Genomic DNA, 21,454 nt, shown 5'->3' on the forward strand with positions numbered 1-21,454 from the left:
GATGTTCTCGTCTTTAACTGGATTTTAGTTTTAACTACCAGACCATCAGGATTCCCTGAAGACCATTTTTACATCAATTGAAGTCCCAGTTGGAACGAAAAATAAACCTCAATCTCTGAGTCAGCAGCAATAACAAGCCTTCTTCTAGGAATCTTTAGTTTTTTCGGTTTTCCAATAGTAGACATTTGGAGGTGACAGAAAATGAAGGTAGAGAAAAGTTTGACCACAACATGTTCACGTAGATTCATTTTTAGATCAACTCAAGTCAAATTTTGAACATGAAATTAGTGTGAAACTTTCATTTTTAAAGGTTTAAGGGTTTGATTTTGACGTTTTCTCATAGTAAAGATGGTTTGCAGGTTTTTAAAGGCACAAATTTGTTTGCAAAAGTCCAACAAATCTGAACTCAAGTGAAATTAAAGTGAAAGTTTTCCTCAGTTCTGTGAGCAAATCTGCACATAAGTAAAAATATGTCAGTTTACATTTTCACTTCGCTGCATTGCTGACATCTGCTACAGATTCAATAAGATTTCTATTCTTTTTAATAAGTTTTAGATGAGTATTTATCATTTTGCAATACAGTACTGGAAATTTGGAGGTGACAGAAAGAGGTTTAACCATGATGACATGTTAATGTAGACTCACTCAAGTTAGCAAGAGAGATCATATTTCTCCTCTACTAGTTTCTCTTCATTGGCTTCCTGTTAAATCTAGAATAGAATTCAAAATCCTTCTTCTGACATATAAAGCTCTTAACAACAACCAATCTCCATCATATCTTAAAGACCTGATAGTACCATATTATCCTAGCAGAACTCTTCGCTCTCAGACTGCAGGCTTACTTGTTGTTCCTAGAATCTCTAAAAGTAGAATGGGAGGCAGAGCCTTCAGTTATCAGGCACCTCTCCTGTGGAACCAGCTCCCAGTTTGGGTTCGGGAGGCGGACACCCTCTCTACTTTTAAGACCAGGCTTAAAACCTTCCTTTTCGACAAAGCTTATAGTTAGGGCTGACTGGGTGACCCTGACGGGGTGAGCTGGTGTTTTCATTTGCACAACTGACTTCCCCTCTTGACGTCCCTTTAGTTTGCCCCTAGTTATGCTGCTATAGGTCTAGGCTGCTGGGGAACCTCTCTGGATGCACTGAGCCCTTCTCTAACTACCTATGTATTTACTATATATACCATTATTGCATTACATTCACTCTGTTTCTTTCTGTGTCCTTTCTCCGAGTGTCCCTGGTCCCAGAGCTGGATGCTGGATGCTTCAGATGTGTGGTTGTTCTCCCACCAACTGGCCTAATCTCCATCTGTGTGATGCTGCTGCTGACCTTCCTCCAGCCCACTGCTTCCATCAATCTACTCTGCATCACCCTCACTATACTTGATTTGCTCATCTACTACTGTTTGAATTTTACTACCAGCTATATATGTAGTATATTTAATGCCAGAGCCATACATCATAACAGCAAACTATGAATCAATTTCAATGCTAGCTTGTACTTTGTATCATCTAGGTTATCATACATGTATCCAACTGTATATGTTTCTTGTTCCCCATCCTCCTCTTCTCCCATCCTACCCCTCTTCCTCTCTACCTCTATCCCTCTACCTCTTCCCCCCCACCTCTCTATCTCTACCCCTCTATCTGTATCCCTCTATCTCTACCTCTACCCCTCTATCTCTACCTCTCTACCTCTTCTGTCCCTCTCAACCCGCCTGGCCAGCAGGCAGATGGGTCCCCCCACATTAGAGCCGGGTTCTGCTCGAGGTTTTTTTCCCTGTTAAAAGGGTGTTTTTTCCTTGCCACTGTCACCTTTTGGCTTGCTCTGGGGGTCAGGCATATGGGTTCTGTAAAGCGTCTCGAGACAATTTGACTGTAATTGGTGCTATATAAATAAAATTGAATTGAAGTTTTAGATCAACTCAAGTATCATTTTGAATGAAACTAGCATGAAACCTTGATTTTTAAAGGTTCGATTTCAAGGTTTTGCATTGTAAAAACAGTTTTCAGGTGGTTTAAGGCACAAATTTGTTTGCAAAAGTTCACCAAATCTGAACTCAAATGAAATTACTGTGATGTTGACCTCGGTTCTGTGGGTAAATCTGCAGATAACCTAAAAATATGTCACTTTACAGACAGTAAAGACCATACTGAATGTGTGAAAAGAGTTCTATAAAGCCTTGTCTGGCTTCAGTAAATCTTAAATGGCCTCCAGTGGTTGGATTTAGAGACTAGAAGTTAGAGAACCGTGATCTTACCAGACTTCTGCTCCTCTTTCCTGCTGCAGGCTCCAGGCTACATTAGTGGCTTTTAGCAAAACACACACACACACATCTCTGAAGTGTGGCCCGTCGAGCTGCATTGTGGGTAATGTAGGCGCCTCATTCTGGGAAGGAAGAATGTTTAGAATTAAAAAAAAACACATTTCTGTTGCAGCAACTAATCAAGTAGTCTAAAGTCTCTGAATTGAGCTTATGTGGATATTTTCTGGTTTCTATGACAGCAAAATGAGCGTCTGTGTTTTACACTAAACAAGGCATTTAAGGACGTTATCTTGGACTTTGGGAAACACTGATAATCGACTTTTACCATTTTCTGACATTTTAGAGACCAAACAATTCATCAGTCAATCAAAAAAATAAACAACAGATTCATCGACGATGGAAACAATTAAACTATGTCAACTATTAAATTCAAATAGCTTAATCTGCTTGAGAAATCCTTAAAAAGGACAAAATTCTGCAATTGGAGTTTCTTAAATGCGAATATTTCTAGTTTCTTTCCTCCTCTATGACAGCAAACTGAATATTTTTGGGTTGTGGACAAAACTAGATATTTGTCATCCTTAGGAAACGCAATTGACATTTTCACAGTTTTCCAGCCTTTTAAAGACCAAAAAAACTAAAAGATTAATCGAGAAAACAACCAACAGATTAACTGACAATAGAAATAATTCTATAACTCAACTATTAAATTGCTTAATCAGTTTGAGTATTAAAAAAAATGACAAAATTCTGTATTTGCAGCTATGAATATTTTCTAGTTTCTTTTCTCTAAACTGAACATTTTTGAAAAAAAAAAAGACAGTTGAGGATGTTATCTTGGGTTTCGGGAAACACTGATAGTCAACTTCTAGCATTATCTGATATTTTATAGACCAAACAATTAATTGATTAATCAAAAAAATATGCAACAGTTTAACTGAAAATGTAAATAGATACCTGCAGCCTTGTGCAGGTATTTTGATGATTCCTTTGAAACCTTCCATCATAAATGTGACATTTTTTCCTAAAATTATGAGCAACCTTTGGCAAAACTGAGCAAAACCAACCACAAAAACAACCAAAAACAAATGTAAAAACAACCAAATCAGATCAGTTGGATTATGCTTTTTAATTGATGAGATATATCTGAACAAGTCCGTCGCTGCTACGTTGTTGAAGGATGATATGAACAGAAAGTCATTCATTCATTATAGAAAATATAAAAACAATGAAAATACTGATTTTAAAACGGATACTGGCAGAAACTTACAAAACTAGGAACAGACGACTGGATCCTCCTGTGATGCTGCAAATACATTATTACATGTGTGTGTGTGCGTTTCTGTTTGTGTGTTGTTCTGGATTTCTGTGTGCCGCTCGAAGGTTTGCGTGTTTTCGGGTTCGAACAAATTCAATAAATATAAAAGTCAGACGCATTTCATTCATAAAGAAACAGTTTGGTCAGAGAGGAGAAATGTAGACACCGCGACCGCCGGGTGTGTTGGGTGTGTGTTTTACATCATCTGTGTAACACTCTCTAATACTGTTCATTGGTCCACAAACACACACAGACACCCACGACAGCCTTAGAACAGACAAGAGGCACAAAAACTGCTCCAGGTAGACGCCAGGCAGGCTTCAGTTTGTGCGATTTCAAACCTCCGACGTCAACACAAGTCATCCGTTTAACAGTTCCGGAGGTGAAATCAGAGTTTGAGTCAAACCGTGGGGTTTTTCCCCGTCGTCGTCGTCGTCTGCTGCTGCTGCTGCTGGAGGTACGTCGGCCGCTTGATTCGAGGTTTCCTGCGCTTCGGTTTGCTCTTGGCCTTGGTGAGCTGGACCACGAAGAAGGACAGGACGACCATCGCTCCCAGGAAGGCGAACACCGGGATGGTCTGACCCACTTCCTGGTTGTAGCGACCGGGCATTATCCCTGAAGAAGAGGAGGAGGATGAAGAGGTCACATCAGCAACCGCGTTTATTCTCAAACATTCTGGTAATTTCCTTCATTTCAGCAACTTGCTATGTGGTGTTATACTTATTTGCTTATTACTCCGCCAAGGATGCTGAGCCTCAGCGGAGTAATAAACAAGTCGGCGTTGGTCTGCCTGCCTGCAATTTGTGACAATCGCTGTACGTCTGTCTGTCCGTCTGTCTGTCAGTTAGCAACATTACTAAAACGGATTTGGATGAAATTTTTAGGGAAGGCCAGAAATGACACAAGGACCAAGTGATTAGATTCTGGCAGTGATGCAGCTTATAGTCTGGATCCACGGATTTGTTCAAGATTTCTGTATCGTTGTGAGATAGCAGCACAGCATCACTGTAACCAAGACAACAAGTGAACACTACATCAGCTGCCTGCTGACGATCACATGACTGTGATCCTACTACAAATCCACCGCTGCAGACTTATCAGGACTTATCCATCAGAAATGACACAAGGAACAACTGATTACATTGTGGGGGTGTTTCTGAGTCCCATCAATTCTCGTCGCCCGCTACATATTTAGGTTGCGCGATTCGGTATCCATACATAATGTACACATGTATAACACACGCCTGTGCTCAGCGTAAGGTCATTTTGTTTGTGGGTACATCTATATTAAATGGACACATTCTATAGTGCCGTTAATTCTGCCACAAATTTTTCAAGATTTCATCCATCGGAAATGATACAACGACTGAGCAGCCTTGGTGGAGTACTGTGCTCTCTGAGTGCTTTTCTTGTTATATTTACACCACCGTTCAAAAGTTTGGGGTCACTCAGACAATTTCATGTTTTCCATGAAACACACTTTTATTCATGTGCTAACATAACTGCACAAGGGTTTTCTAATCATCAATGAGCCTTTCAACACCATTAGCTAACACAATGTAGCATTAGAACACAGGAGTGATGGTTGCTGGAAATGTTCCTCTGTACCCCTATGGAGATATTCCATTAAAAATTAAAATGCTTTTCTTTCAAAAACAAGGACATTTCTAAGTGACCCCAAACTTCTGAATGATAGTGTATGTGTGTGCATGTATGCACACTAGGGATCAACCAATATGTTTGCTTTTTTGTCTTTTATTTATTCATTTATTTTTTAATTAATTTGCTTGCTTTACATTTTCAATTTTTTATTTGGTTTTAAATGTTTTATTTAATTTTTTCCATTTTAATTTTTGTATTTTTTTAATCGATTCATTAATTTGTTTATTTCTATTTTTTTGTTTAATTTACCCTATTTTAACCACCACATGGCTGCTACTACTATTCAACAGTTAAGATACTGCATCGTCCTTGCAGAGGTGGCAGACTATTAATGTTCTTAATGTAAAAGGTTAAAGTGAAACCATCTGGTCCTCCGTTACCTCCAGGGATGTCCCAGGCCCCGCTCTCCCCAGGAGACAGCGGTCGGACCTGGGGTCGGTACGCCCTCATGTTGGGCAGAGCCACCTTGTCCAGATCCACGGAGAGAAGCTTCTGGTGCTTCCACAGGTTACTGAGAAAGAGGAGAATTGTGAGAAACTTGTAGAAATGTGTGTTTGCATCAGCCAGTTGTGAGTTTGACTTGTTTTAGTTCTGGAGGAAGAACGACATTAGACGAATGTGTGCAAATCTACTGCTTCAAAGTGTCACTGAAATCTGTCGCTCTCCTACTGGGGCACCAGGTTCTGCCTTTATATAAAGATCTGACTGATAAAAAATGATGAAAATGTTGACAGCCGTGCACACAAAGGAGGGAAATATACTGTGATCTTCTGCAGACTTGTTGAAAAGCATAAATATAGTGACTTATATTTGACAAAAACAAGTAAAAACCTGCTTCACATTTCATTGCTAGAAAATCTGAGACATTATACGACCTCTGGGAACTGTAGTTTAAATGATTTAACCAGCGAGGACGCTACCTAGGAGCTGTCTCATTCACTGGCTGTGGCTTAGCCCAGGACAGGTGAGGGCAGGCAGGCAGGGGGCGGGGCTTAGGGTCGCCCAGGTGAGCCTCCAGGACCTTAGAGTAGCGATAGAGATGGTTTCCTAGAAGAACAGAAGGAATTTATTACAATATCAATCATGAAAACAGAGTAAATGCTTAAAAAAAACACAAAAAATACAGTATCTGAAGTCCCAAAAAAAAAGCATCACTGACATCACTCAGCTGTGCTAATGTTGCTAAAGAAGCTAATGCTAATGTTGCTAGTTCTAATAAAGCATTTTACCGACAAACCACCATTACAAATAAGACATCTGTAAAACTGCTATCAAAACACATCTAGCTGCAAACAAAGCAGCTCTTTAACCTTTGTTTTGTAAATTTCTAATAAGTGTAGTTTCACATTTGTTAAAGTTTCCCACAACCTAGAAAAGTGAGCTTTACCTTACTGACATCATCCTAGTATTATATCCTAGTATAAAGTTTACAAGCTGAATAATAAAATGTGGACAGATGTGCAGCAGAGACTTTTAACTCTTGATATAGTTAGCTTAGCATTAGCATTTTTTGTTTGCTTTAATGGCAGTTGGTGACCTAAGTTGATTGCTAGATAGAAATTACAGAAATAATCATTTTAGTCCAACAAAATTCATAAGGTGATTGTAACTGTACTGAATAAAGATACAAATCACAAAACAACCCTCCAATTTAGCAAAAATAGCTCCAAAAGTCATGAAATCACTCATTTTTATGAGAAGGGTAAACAAACTTCAACTTAAATCTGACGTAAGGTCACTTTTTCAGCAATAAATCGAGATAAAAATCACAAAATAACCCTCCAATTTAGCAAAATAAATCCACACATCATTAAAAAAAAGACACTTTTATGAGAAGGTTAAACCAACTTCCCTTTAAAACTAACACAAGGTCATTTTTACAGCTCTAAATCCTGATAAAAGTCACAAAATAACCCTCCAATTTAGCAAAATTAACTCACAAATCAATTTAAAAAACACATTTATGAGAAGATCAAACCAATTTCCCTTTAAATCTAATGTAAGGTCACTTCTACTGCAGTAAATCAAGATAAAAGTCACAAAATCAGCCTCCAATTTAGCAAAAAGAATTTCAAAAGTCATGAAATCACTCACTTTTATGAGAATGGTGAACAAATTTCACCTTAAATCTGACATAGTTAATTTTATTGTAGTAAATCAAGACAAAAAAAATCACAAAATAACTATCCAATTTAGGAAAATAAATCTAAAAATCAAGAAATCCCACACTATTATGTAACAAACGTCACTTTAAATCTGACATAAAGTCACTTTCACAGCAATAAATCAAGATAAAAATAACAAAAATAACTCTCCATATTAGCAAAACTCCAAAAATCATGAAATTACATCAGAAGGTTAAACCAGCTTCCCTTTAAATCTGACATAAGGTCACTCTATGGTCTCAGCAACGTCCCGTTCTAATGTATATCAGCTTCAAATATCGGCTAACGGCCTTTCTAGATTACCAATAACTGATATCGACGTTGGCCTAAAAACCCCACATCGGTCGATCCCCACTCCTTCCTCACCTTCCAGTCTCTGTGGCAGTGGACGCTCGGCGCCTGTAGGTGGCGCTACTCTGCTGTGAGAGTGGCTGAGGCTGGGAGGGGTCATACTGTAGGAGGTATACTGAAGCAGAGCGTCCAGCAGCCAGAAACAGTCTGAAGTAGGCAAAAGACATCAACATGTTAGTGAAGAGGATCTGAGCTCTTAAGCAGTTTAGCTGAGCATTAACTCTCTGAAGCAGCTCTGAAAGACATGTTGTCTTTACACAATCAGCAAAATCACACGAATTATCAGAGTAAGAAACTGTAAAAACAGACTGAATGGTCAGATTTTGAGTTTTCCAACGGTCTTTGGGAAACATGTCATTTGGATGGGAGACTTTACCAAATCTAAGCTTAAAATCACGGCGATATTTACTCAAAAATCACTTTATTCCACATGTTTTGTTTAAAAATCGCCAAAGATGAACACAAGATTCCTTAAAAAAAAAAAAAATATTCTGAGGACCGTGGTGCAACTGATAAGACATGACAGATTCCACTGTTGTTGCTCTTCCTTGGAACTCTTTCCTGCATAAGGAAACCACACCTTTACACACAGCAATATTTCATTGGACACGGCGGATAAACAAGGCTGCAGATGCTGTGAGATTAACTTATTTTACTTTTTTTTGTCTATTTTGGATTTTTATTCATAAAAGTAACCAGAAACTGTAGCAAGACCAATAAGACATCATTTACCAATACTACTATTAGTAATAATAATGTTAGCAGGGGTCCTCTTTAGGCAGAGATGCTGTTGAACTTTTCGTTTAAGCCTCGCAGCTTGGAAATAATGCATCGAGTTTGTCTGAATATGGTGTTAATTGATTTCTAAGAGCGTTTTGTTACATCAAAGAAACAGAGACTTGTAGGCTGAACGGCAGGCTGCAGGCTTGTTTGTAAACTGATCTTGTTAAGTTTTGACATTTTTGTATTTTTCTCCATGTCTGTATGGACAAGGAAGCACCAGGGATGAAGCAAGTAAATACACTGGATCTTTAATTAATCTTTATAATTTAGTGGATACAAGCACACAAGTGGGGATGTTCCTGACAGCTAATTTCCTCGTCAACTAAAGACACATTCAAATTCAAAAGTAAGAAAACACTCAAAAAACTGTCAACATTGAGCACACTTCAATATCTGAGTTTATTGTAAAATAAGAAAAAAGATGCAACTTTTTTTTGTGATTTATAGTATTTTAACTGTTATAATACACAGAGGATATTTCTGAGTTCTCTCTACTTCTAGTCACACAGAGGTGCAGGACTTTATAATGCAGTAAAAAAAAAAGAGCAAAAATGTGAAAAAAAAAAAACACTGAGAACTGCGTGTTAACTGTGCAGAAACATCCATAAGACATAAGAGTTCACCTTTCTGTCTGTGGCTGTCGTCTATACAGTTTGAATCTCCGTACAGGGCGATGCGACCTCCCCCGTCAGACGGCGTTTGGTACAGTCCGAGGATGGGAACTCCCTCCACCACTGCGGTTTCCTGCTTTAACACTTCCAGACCTGTGGAAAAAAAAAAACACTCAAACTGTTGAGTTATATCTGAAGTAAAGACAGAATAAAAAGCTGCTGTCAGCCGGTGTAGCTTCTGGCCAGAACTTAGTCGGGTTCAATACTTTAAGAGGGTGCTGGTACCTTGGTCCTTCAGGTTCTTAGCAATAACAATTCCATCTTCTGGGAACCGGGCGATGCTGCAGCCTGAGGCGTAGTACACTGAGGGGAGAGAGGGAAGGAACTAGTTTTATTCTCTGAAAACAGACTAACAAACAGCACTACATATGATCAGAGGAATAACGTCAACAGGTAATTAAATATGCCTCTAAGTCTTACTGTCATGATCAGCCAGTGTGAAGTCTCCCTCGTACAGGCCGTCGCTGAAAGCCATCCCCCACACCGAGATCAGGTCGTTCAGAGCTGGAACATTAGCGCCCCCTGTGTCCGGCATCCACCACTGCCTGCAGGGTGCGACACCAAAATCAGCTCCACAACGGTCCAACTTAGCAGAACAACTCCACAAACAAACAAAAAAAACACTTTTACGAGAAGGTTAAACCAAATTCACTTTAAAAATGACATAAGGTCACTTTTACTGCAGTAAATCGAGATAAAATTCACAAAATAAACCTCTAATTCAGCAAAATGCATCCACAAATCAATTAAAAAAAAGACTTCTATGAGAAGATTAAACCAACTTCCCTTTAAAACTGACATAAAGCCACTTTGACTGGAGTAAATCAAGATAAAAATCACAAAAAACCCTCCAATTTAGCAAAAAAAACTCCACAAATCATGAAATCAGTCATTTTTATGAGAAGGGTAAACAAACTTCACTTTAAATCTGATGTAAGGTCACTTTCTCACCACCAAATCAAGATAAAAATCACAAAAACAACCCTCCAATTCAGCAAACTGAATCCACAAATCAATCAAAAACACACTTTTCAGAGAAGGCTCAAGCAGTTTCACTTAAAACTAACAAGAGGTCACTTTCACAACAATAAATCAAGATAAAAATTACAAACTGACCATCAAATTTAGGAAAATAAATCCATAAATCAAGAAATCATTCACTATTATGCAACAAATGTCACTTTAAATCTGACTAGAAGTCACTTTCACAGCCACGAATCAAGATAAAAATCACAAAACAACCATCTAATTTAGTAAAATAGCTCCAAAAATCAAGAAACCACTCTATTATGAAAATAAACTTTACTTAAATCTGACATAAGATCACTTTTACCGCAATAAATCAAGATAAAAATCACAAAGTAACTCCAGGTTGTCAGCAGTCGGCAGACAACAGTCTGTTTTTCCAGAAAAGGCAGCTGTGAAGCCTCAAATGTTCCATCGCCAGTCAATTAAATCTGAATTACTCAGCACATTTTGAAGCCACAAAGACTATATTTAACTGTGTTTAAGACTTTTAATTATGTGGATCTTGTCCACAACCATCCAATTTAACAAAATAAATCTAAAAATCAAGAAACTACATTGTGGAACTATTGTGGAACAAATGTCCTTTTAAATCTGACATAATGTCACTTTCAATAAATCAAGATTAAAAAAAAAAAAAAAAAAAAAACACAAAATAACTCCAGGTTGTCAGCAGGTTTTGCTAGAGTAAAAATGGCAACTTTTTCAATTGCATTTTCAGATTTTCTAATTTAGTTACAGTCTGTGGGTTTTCCAGAAAAGGCAGCTGTGAATGAAAAGCCCTCAAATGTTCAATTAAAACTGAATTACTCAGCATCACATTTTGGAGCCACAAAGACTATATTTAACTGTGTTTAAGACTTTTAATTCTGTGGATATTGTTTTGATTATGTGGAAATCATCTCCACAAATACACAATTTAGCGAAATAAATCCACAAATCAAGAAACTACTCACTATTATGGAACAAAAGTCACTTTAAATCTGACATAAGGTCACTTTTACTGCAGGAAATCAAGAAAAAAAAAATCACAAAAACAGCTCCAAATTGTGTGCAGGTTTCAAAGAAATAGCAACTTTTGGTAAAATAAAAAGCAGAGCTGCTAATTCAGTTACAGTCTGTGGGTTTTCCAGGAAAGGCAGCTGAGAATGAAAAGCCCTCACATATTCAATTAAAACTGAATTACTCAGCATCACATTTTGGAACCACGAAGATTATATTTAACTGCGTTTAAGACTTTTAATTCCGTGGATCTTGTGCGACAGCTTGGGCAGGATATGAATGGAGCGGCGGAGACAAGTGAGTAATTGTTATTTCTCCACGAGGAGCTCCGAATCTGAAGAAGTCGTGATGAATGACGTCTATTACAATAAGTGGAGTCGGACGCTGCAGAAGGAGTCGGACAGCGGCTTTTATCTCGCGGCTGTTTCTCTCAGCATCATTACAAAACAACGAAGCTCCTGGTGAAGGCATTTGTGAGGTAACAGGCATTTAATCACTGAAACGACTCGTAACGGATGATCATTTTAAAGACACCAGGAGCTTCACAAAAATACAGAAACCACAGTCAGGGAGGAACCGAGGAGGCTGCTGCACAATGTTATCATTTCTGGTTCCTACAACTCCTTCCACAAAGAAAGAAATTAATCAAAAACCTTTCTGCAGAGCTGGGCTGCAGCAATACGCTGAATCCCCTTTTAACAAGTGTATTTCCAGGAATTTCTCTTTAAACATGAAGAGTTTTTACCCTATTAGTCGGTGCTAGTTGATGTGAAATGCATTTTACATGTGGCATTTACAGAATAATCAACAGAATTATTATTTTTTTTCTTTTTAAAGTGGGCCGCACAGGCCTGGCAAAGCAGATTAGTGAAGTTTTTCAGTTTTTTATATAATATATTGACTTATTTGGCTTATTTAGGCAGGAATATCTGAAGCTACAGAGCGAAACAAACAGAAAACCAAACAATAATAGGCTTTAAAAGTCTACCAGAGAATTTATTTGTGAATATGAAGAAAGAAAGAAATAAAAATGACAACATGCATTAGGAAAATAAAAGTCAGTTGATGTGAAATGTGTTTTACATGTGGCATTTACAGAATGATCAACAGATTTTTTTTTTTTTTCCTTTTAAAGTGGGCCACACAGTCCTGGCAAAGCAGATTAGTGAATTTAAAGAGTTTTGAAAAATAAAATACTGACTTTGTGGCTTATTTAGGCATGAATATCTAATATTACAGAGAGAAACAGACAGAAAACCAAACAATAATGAGCTTTAATATTCTATCAGAGACTTGGAGCTCATTTATTTGTGAATATGAAGGAAGAAATTACACAAAAATCCCAACATGGATCAAGAAAATTAAAGTCAATTGCTGCTAACTCAGTCTTCTTTGGTTATTTTAGAATTAGCCCAGTATGATGTTGTGTAACATGCAAGAAAATGCTTTAAAATGTCATTAATCCTACATATTTTTGCACTTCTTATAAAAGATGACAAAGATGATGGTATTCACTATCTTATGACATATGTTGTATATAAAGTCTACAAAAGGCATCTTTATGTATCACCTCTTATATTTAATATTCAAAAACTCAGGTAATCTGCGGCATCAGGCCTGGGCCTTTCAAAATTCCAGACTTTTCCGTAGATTTTTAGACCATATTTCACATCCGAGTACAAATAGCTGAACGTTTATAGGTTCTGAAGTCTAACTGTTAGCCTGTGTGTTATATTTTGACTATCTCTGCTATGATTTTGCCAAATAATTGCTAGAAGTATGAAGTTCATACAAAATAATGCTAAAACACAGAGCTACAAGGAAGAGCTACAACATCAGGTCCAGTTGTATCAATAATTACATCATTTTACCTAAAAATACTGAATAACTAAGATTATATTTTTGTTCTCTGTATGTTTTTTAGTCTCTTTTATAAATGAAACCTTACAGAAAGTCGGAAAAGAGAGTAGAACAGAAATACTTTATTAAACCCTGAGGGAGGATTTGGTTGTTATGGCGGAAAGAGTGCAGTTCCCAGCACCATAAATACAGATAATTGAGCAAAAATGTGCAGTAAATAAAAAATAAACAATAAGAAAAATATAAAATGCGCGTTAAAGTGTTCTAAAAAGCTAAATAACTGAATTTCACAGTGTCTGTGCAGCCTTGTTTATTCACTGCGTCAATTATAAATGTAATGCATAAAGGTTTAACTTCATTTTCTGATAATAATAACAGTATAATAATAATAGTAATAACATTACTGCATAAATGTTCAGACAAACTTAATATTTAGTTATTTTTGATGCTGTATATAAGCTAACCTGGTCACAGATGTGTGGATTTGGAGCAGTTATGAGGCTGAACTGTTTGGGAGGCTTTAATGTTCAGGAGTAGGAACAGCTCTATGTACGAGGGAGCATTTTTTTTTACACTGTAAAAATGTTTGTAAATTTTACGGTGGAAAAACTGTGAAACCGTCACGGTAAAAATCTGTGAACTCTAAAACAGTTTGATCCTGTTTATATAACACTGAAACACCGTTAATAAGTTAATCAGAAGAAAACTGTATTTTTTACATTTCCTTTCTCTTACACAGTTATTTAATGGAAAACTGCAGTAATATATATAACATCAATACTACAATTTTTGCATTTATTTCTCGACAGGAATAAAGTTTTTCACAGCTAAATGTACGTATTGTTGTGCCTATAATGGAAACATGCTGTAATATTTATAACATGGCGATTTTGGCATTCATTTCGTGTTCCAGTTCTGTCAAAGCATTTTGTGCTTACGTACGACAACATCATCCATATTAATCCCTGAGAAATAAAGAAGCTTTTGTGGCCCTAAATGTTAGCTAGCGAGTTAAATACCTGGTGTTTTCGTCGTAGAACTTGACCTTCCTCATGACGGACGTGTTGTACCAGTCGCTGAAGACGATGAGCGACAGACCGTTGTCGACGTCCCTCCTCAGTTTTGTGATCTCTTCGGGGAAATACTCCTCCTCGCTGTCGACCATCAGCAGAGTTCCTGCCGGGATGCCAAGGCAAATAATGCATTAGTTTGTTATCTTGTGTCGTGTAAAAAGGCTTCGCTGAAAGCCTGGAGCTGCATTAGTCATTTCGGAGTAGAGAGCTTGGTGTATTGTGTGTCCGTACCGTACTGGCTGGCATCGAAGCATGTGATGGGAGCTCCCAGCACCTCCACAAAGTAGCCCATGCTCCTCAGGTGCTGGTACATGTCCCTGAAGTTAGTGTGGATGTGGTCCCCGTTCCTGGAAACAGAAGAACAATCAGAAATCCAAATTCAGAGATGTAAAATTCAACAGATTTGGTAAAAAAAACAAAACAAACAAAAAAAACCCCCAAAAAGGTTAAATCTGGAGACATGTACCAGTCTAGTGGGTCGTTTTTCATGCGGAGGTTGTCTCGGGGGAAGTATCCGGGTGGGTATCGCAGGTTGTGGTACTGGTCCCACAGCACCCTCTTACTGCGAGGAGGCGTCGGCACGATCTTCACCTTGATGGGGAGTTTGACTGTGGAGGTCAGTTCGCCTCCAACCTCCGACTGCAACGAGAGAAAACAAGAGTAATTAGTCTACATACTTTTACTGGACAGTCTTTCCTGATAATACCTGAGTTTATTATATCTTTTTACTGTTCCTACCCTGGAAAGGTATTTTGTAGGTCTTTTATTTCGTACAACATGTTGGTTCATGTGTTTTTTTCTGCCATTAAACTTGAAGATTCAGTTGCTGCTGACGTGAAGCACTTTCACAAACATGTATCTTGACAAGTACTATACAAATAAAGTTTATTATTATCATTATTATTATTATCATCATCATTATCATTATTATTATTATTATCATTATTATCATCATCATCATTATCATCATCATCATCATCATCATCATTATTATTATTATCATTATTATTATTATCATCATCATCATCATCATCATCATCATCATCATCATCATCATCATCATCATCATCATTATTATCATTATTATCATTATACATGCTACATAAGCTACATACAGTGATTCCCAGCCCAGGTTATTTGTTCTGCACTGGGTACTATTGCAACCAGAAAAATATGTAGAATAAACAACACAAAATATGATTTAATTTATAAATAAATTCATATATTTGCATTTAGGTATTTATTCTCAGTGCCCAATCAGCTTCCACCTGCCTTTAAAGGTTGTCACTGTGCTGCAATTAAAAGTAAATAAAGTACAAAGCAGGTAGAGAAATAAATATTGTTCACTAAACGTAATAAATAAACGGTTTAAATGGTCTGGCAAAAAGATTGAAATATGGTAGTTAATGTAGCTGAAATGGTTAAGTAAAGGCACACAAAAATTGTGGCAATAATTAGCTAGAAGTAATAGACTGTAATAGATTAAGGTTTGAAATAGTTGGCTAAACTTTAATGGGAAACAGTTGATAGTTTACCAATGCAGTGGTTAAAAAGAGTGAAATAATTAGATCACAGGACTTTATAAATAGCTAAAATAATTAGCTAACCTTTAATGGACAAACAATCTAAAAAGTTTGAAAAAAATATTCATCTGTATATTCAAGTACAGATTCTCCAATTATAAGTTTTAATTAATAATTTAGAAATATTTGCAATAAATTAAGGTTTGGAAAAGTCAGCTTAAATTAATTTACAAAACTTCACAAACACTTAATCAATAATAATAGGTGAACAGCTAAAATAATTTGCAAAAAATAATATATAACCAATTGAAATACGTAACTACAAGTAATGGATTAACAGTTTAAGCAAAAATGAATTCATAAAGAGATGAAAAGACTACATTTAATGCACAAACAGCTACAATTTAGGCAGAAACTGTTAAAATAATTAGCTGAAAATAATGGAATAACTGTAGAATAAATAAACACCAAAAAAGATAAACATAAATAATGGGGTAAACATTTGAAACTGTTCAAAAATACAGCTAAACAGTTAAAATAGTTGATAAAAAATGATCCATAAATTGCTGATAAAGCTAAATTTAATGTACAAACAGGCAAAACTAACTTAAAAAACGGCTGCAATAACTAGCTGAAAGCAGCATTTTTCAGTTAATTTTAACTGATAAATAGCTGAAATAGTAATTAGAAATATAATTAGCTAAACATAATGGATTAGTGGCCAAAATAGTTGGCTGGAAATATTCTATAAACAGTTGCAATAATTAAACTAAAAGCTATTTATAAATGCCTTAAATGGTTGAAGTAAAATAAAATCTGCACAGTTGAAAGAGTGTGACTGCAAACTGTGTGATAAAGAAATACAGTAAATATTCAGTTGTACTACTATATAATGTCACTAAACACATACAGCATCTGAAGTAAACACATCTGGTCTATGGGTTAGTCTGGTGTTGTGTGGAGATTCGTCACATGAGAAGTTCTGGCTCTAAAGCAGCTTAAAAACAAATCTCTGGTGTTGCTGCAGCGACTCACATCGTTCTCTGCAGGCGACGCCACCGTGACCATCACATGACCTTGAGCGATTCCTTCCCACGACGCCGCTTTCTTGGCCACCGAGATGGACACGGCCAGGTAGCCGGCCCACGGCCACAGCACCGGCGAATAGGAGACGGCCACGTCGATGTGGTCGCCGTTCTGGGGGAGGTAAGGCTGCCAGATGGGCTGAACGGGAGAGAGAAGCTTTAAGTAACCTTAGAGGGAGGATGTGTTTTCTACATAAAAACTCCTTCACTTGTCCTTTCAGAGCACTAAAACAACATGTAGTTACAGGAAATTAGATTTCTTACCTTGTCCACGATCCTGCCGGTGACGCCCATGCCGTTGAGGATGGTCACGTTGACGATGGTGGGCATTCCTCCATAGTAGATGGGCTGAGAGCAGTAAGGCCACATGTAGGGACACTCTGTCAGGTCGATGTAGCTCGGAGACAGACTGGAGGGAGACGAGGACAGATTAGAATAAGATGCAACTCTGTTTTTGCACTTTAAAATTAATATGTGTTTTGTTAAGACACTAGAGATACAGAAAAAGGGTTCAAATCGTCAGGAAGTAAGTAAAATACATTCATAAATAGTTGAAAAGGCCTAATTTAATGCATGAACAGTAAAAAAATAAGTTGGATACCGTTGCAGTAATTAGCCAAAAGTAACACTTTTCATTTAATTTCAACTCCTGAACCCCTGAAATAGTTACTTTAAATATTAAGACACTACAAATGAAAACATAGGGTTACATAAGATGAACACAACAGCTAACAGTTAAATATAGGCATATAAATATAAATGTATATATTTAGCTTAGAGTAAGGGATTGAGGTTTGAAAAAGTCAGCTAAAATAACTCAAACAGCTGACATAGTTCAGTAAAAATATTAGGGTAAACAGTGGAAATATGTAAAAGTGAAGCAGCTGAAAAAGCATACTTAATGCATTAACAGCTAAAAATTACTTGGAAACAGGAGAAATAATTAGGGAGAAGTAACAGCTGAAAATGTTCACTAAAAAGACAGAAAAAGAGAGTAGAATAATATTCATCTCTGTTTTTACACTTCAGAATTACTGTGTGTCCTGGTAAAACAGCAGAAATTCAGAAAAAGGGTTTCACAAGATTAAAACAATGGCTAAGAGTTTAAATTCAGTATCTGTATGGATACACTTAGTATCGTGAAGACAGTCGGAAAACACCAAACTCTCCAGAAACTAAGGGAGAAACCTGATTATATCCTACTTTTAACAACAGATTAATGTCTTATTTCCACTTAAGTTGCCTTAAATATAGTCTGAGACTGATATTTTTAAGGAAAATTCCCTTAAACTCTAATTCTGTCAGTGTGAGTCGGTCCGTTTCCTCCCAGGAGTGAAGCCTATGACAACACTGGGTTATGTAAGTGTGAATACGCCTAAAAGTGGAGATCAGCATCAGACTTTTCTGATCTCTGGCCATGTTTCTGCATCCATGAACTAGAAATCTGTTTACCTGGCCTGAGGTCTGTAGCTGTTGAGGATCTGGTAGGCTCTGATCAGGTCCAGTTTGCCGTGGCCCTGTTCGAACATGTTGACGCCGGGCAGTCTGCGGGCCGAAGCGATCAGAGCCTGCTTCATGGAGGCCGGATTCACCAGCTCCCGGTTCAGAACAGTACTGGAGGACACAAGAAGAGGTTTTAGTGAATCTGTCAGTGTCAGATTCCTTTTAATTCAGAACAGCGCCGGAGGAAAGACGACCGATTCTCCAGGGAGAATGTGTCTGCTGTCAACAAGGGCGGTATGATGTCTAACAAATCAGCTAAGTTTCAGCTCCGCAGCACCAAGAGGCCTTTCACATGTCAAGACGGGATATTGACAGACCGACAATAACAGCAAACTTTAATCAGTGACACTCCCCCATCCTCTCAGATACGTTTCACCCTCTGCTCCTGTAGGATTTCAGAGTCGGCGGTAATTAAACCGGATCATACTTCAGACAGTAACAGACACTCACTTGGAGTTGATTTAAAAGAAATCAGCAGAGTTTGGAGTGAATCTCCAGCACAGAATATTAACACTGGCGGCTTACTTTTTGACATCAGAATATTTTCAGACTGTAAGATGACCTAAAGTTCCATCAGTTTGCAATAAAACCAGACAACTGCACATATCCAACCTTAATGGAAAGAAACTGCATCATTACCAGAAAATCTTCTCTGCTCTCTTCTCTATCTGTATTACAGCTGCCTGTTGATCAAAACACTTTCTTTCCATACAGAAAATTTTTATCAAATACAGAATGTTGAATGTCGGTGTCATTATTCTTTAGGTAAGATTCCCCTTCTAGACTTTAAACAATGTTCTTACACACCTGTCTGTGTATAAAGAGCACTTAATTTATCTTAATTAATCAATTCATTTAGTTGAACTAATTAATTAATCTGAAAACAAGAGGACGCCGGTGATGCGGCAGCCTGTTACGGCAGCTTTTTAGTCCTGTGTTTTTCAGCTTAGTGTGTTTTTTTCTTGATGCCAAACTTTTTCTTTTTTTGGCGATTTAAGTGTTTTTATTTTTACTTTTGATTATCTTGGAGGAGTGAGAAGCGAGAATGGAGTGGAAAAGGCCGTTGCTGCTGCTGCTCAGTGGAGTTCTACCTGCGGAGCAACAGAGCCAGCCGGTTGTTGTTTACTCCCGACAGGAACCTCTGATCTCGCTGAGCTCTCCAAAACTGTCGGGTTGAGACATGATATTCTGGAAGAATTTCTACGAAAGAGGCGTAGAGGGAGATGAGCTGGAGTACAAAGGAACAGGAGGAAGGGAGAGATAGGTGGAGACAGGCTTATAGACCGGCTCATACGTCTGTTATGAGAAATGTTCGCTCTATGGGTGATAAGATGGAGGAACTTGAGACACTCGTCAGGAGCCAAAGACTCTACTGGGACAGCAGCCTCATGTTTTACACGGAAACATGGCAGAAAGGCTGTATTACCGAGAATAACACCAGAGTCAGAGGCTTCCGCACACATCTGTGAACTTCATTTTGATACAATTTCACATCTGAGAAGCTTCATGACTGCATTTTGCACGGTTGTAACTTTATCAAGTTGATAAAATCAGCCCAGAAACCGACACACACATCTGAAAACTGTGTTTGTGGTTGCCCACATTAAAATAGGTGTATTCAGGACACGCACAGACTCACAAGGTGAAAACACTATCACAGCTGGTAACAAAACCAGACTTATTGGCTTTCTAGCATAGCAGAATAATCCGGTTATGAAACCGACCTGGCCAGTAGCGTGACGGCACCGGCCACCACAGGAGAAGCCACACTGGTGCCGGACAGAGATCGACATCCCTCCTTCATCCCTGAACCCCGAACACCAGAACCGTAGGTGACGATATCAGGCTTCACTCGGCCGTAACCTCCAGGCAGCTCCTGCAAAAAGATCAGACAGAGATACTGGACATGAGATACAGAAGAGGGGCTGGAAAAGCAGCTTAAAGCACACAGTATTTCAAATATAGCACATTGTTCAGCCAATTTAAATAATTTAGATCTAGATTCAGAGCAGGAAGTGGCCTGAACATCACTAACATTTACTTTGTCCCTTCAGCAACTGTTTTAAAATGAGATGCTCTGCTTCCTTATGCATTTAAACAAACAAATCAGCTGTTTTTGTTCCTGCACAGTGACGACTATAGCTGTAAAACCAGCAAGTATCTGCCCTGCTCACTTGTTCTTGATGGGAAGAAACTGCATCAATACCAGATATCCTGCCAACTCTGTAGCAAAACCAGGTGTTGACGCAAAGCACTTTTTCATACAGACTGTAAAACATTGACACCACTAAGTAAAGAAATCGAGTTTTATTCATCTTTAGGTAAGATTCCTGACTAAATTAGAACATTCTCACTTTTAGACTTCTTTAGTATTCAAAGTTCTTACACACTTATTTGTGTTTAAACAGCACTTAAGATCCAGGAAGTCTTGTTTAATTTATTTAATGAAAAAAGTATTACAGAATACTGAAAAATCACCAATAACTGCAATTTAACAACAAACTAAGTTAAGAAACGCCTAAAAAGATCAACTAGATTAACTCTGTATTAACACTGAATGTTGACTGTTGTTGAAGGGAATTTAAGTCCTACTAAAAGGTCAATTTACACATAGCTATATTTTTCTTTTTTGTACACTGTGGGACTCTGAAAAACAGCATTTAAGTTTCTCTGTATGTACTGCACATGTAGAAATATCGACAAATAGGAAAAACAAATAACATTTTAAAACACTAAGAGCCCGTAAGAACACAGTAATATCATATAAATAAAAGCAGCAGTTAAAAATGGCCAAAGGATAAAAGTGAGTTTTAAGAAATGATTTAAAACGGGCGTCCGTATAGCTCAACGCGTTGAGCGGGCGACCCATGTACAGGGCTGGTCCCCGACGCAGCTGGCCCGGGTTCGATTCCCGCTCGCGGCCCTTTGCTGCATGTCTTCCCCTGACTCTTCTCCCATTTCCTGTCTCTCTCTCACTGCACCTATCCAATAAAAGCCGATAAAAAGGCCAAAAAAATAACTTAAAAAAAAAAAAAAAAAAAAAAGAAATGATTTAAAAGAAGACACTGAGCTCCTCAGGCAGGGTGTTCCAGAGCTTGAGGGCCTGAACTGGAAAGGCTCGGTCACCTTTAGAGACCAAATGGGACTTAGGAACCTTCAGAAGGGTC

The 21,454-nt window shown here is 37.8% G+C and overlaps 1 protein-coding gene across 1 annotated transcript in view; it reads right to left on the minus strand.

The window, feature by feature from the left end:
- Positions 1–3,375: 3,375 nt before the first annotated feature.
- The window catches only part of mbtps1 (membrane-bound transcription factor peptidase, site 1), a 40,727-nt gene continuing 22,648 nt past the window's right edge, over positions 3,376–21,454 (minus strand). The window contains exons 10-23 of the mRNA XM_023297851.3: positions 20,012–20,163; positions 18,237–18,398; positions 17,049–17,193; positions 16,735–16,923; positions 14,643–14,815; positions 14,408–14,523; positions 14,123–14,279; positions 9,636–9,760; positions 9,441–9,518; positions 9,168–9,308; positions 7,777–7,908; positions 6,166–6,292; positions 5,626–5,756; positions 3,376–4,198 (exon numbers count right to left, since the gene is read on the minus strand). Coding sequence (XP_023153619.2) covers positions 3,984–4,198; positions 5,626–5,756; positions 6,166–6,292; positions 7,777–7,908; positions 9,168–9,308; positions 9,441–9,518; positions 9,636–9,760; positions 14,123–14,279; positions 14,408–14,523; positions 14,643–14,815; positions 16,735–16,923; positions 17,049–17,193; positions 18,237–18,398; positions 20,012–20,163 — 2,043 coding nt within the window. The 3' untranslated portion in view covers positions 3,376–3,983. The remainder of the gene's footprint in view (positions 4,199–5,625; positions 5,757–6,165; positions 6,293–7,776; positions 7,909–9,167; positions 9,309–9,440; positions 9,519–9,635; positions 9,761–14,122; positions 14,280–14,407; positions 14,524–14,642; positions 14,816–16,734; positions 16,924–17,048; positions 17,194–18,236; positions 18,399–20,011; positions 20,164–21,454) is intronic.

Source organism: Amphiprion ocellaris, chromosome 3, assembly GCF_022539595.1.
Source record: "Amphiprion ocellaris isolate individual 3 ecotype Okinawa chromosome 3, ASM2253959v1, whole genome shotgun sequence".
In the NCBI taxonomy this organism is placed as follows: Eukaryota; Metazoa; Chordata; class Actinopteri; family Pomacentridae; genus Amphiprion; species Amphiprion ocellaris.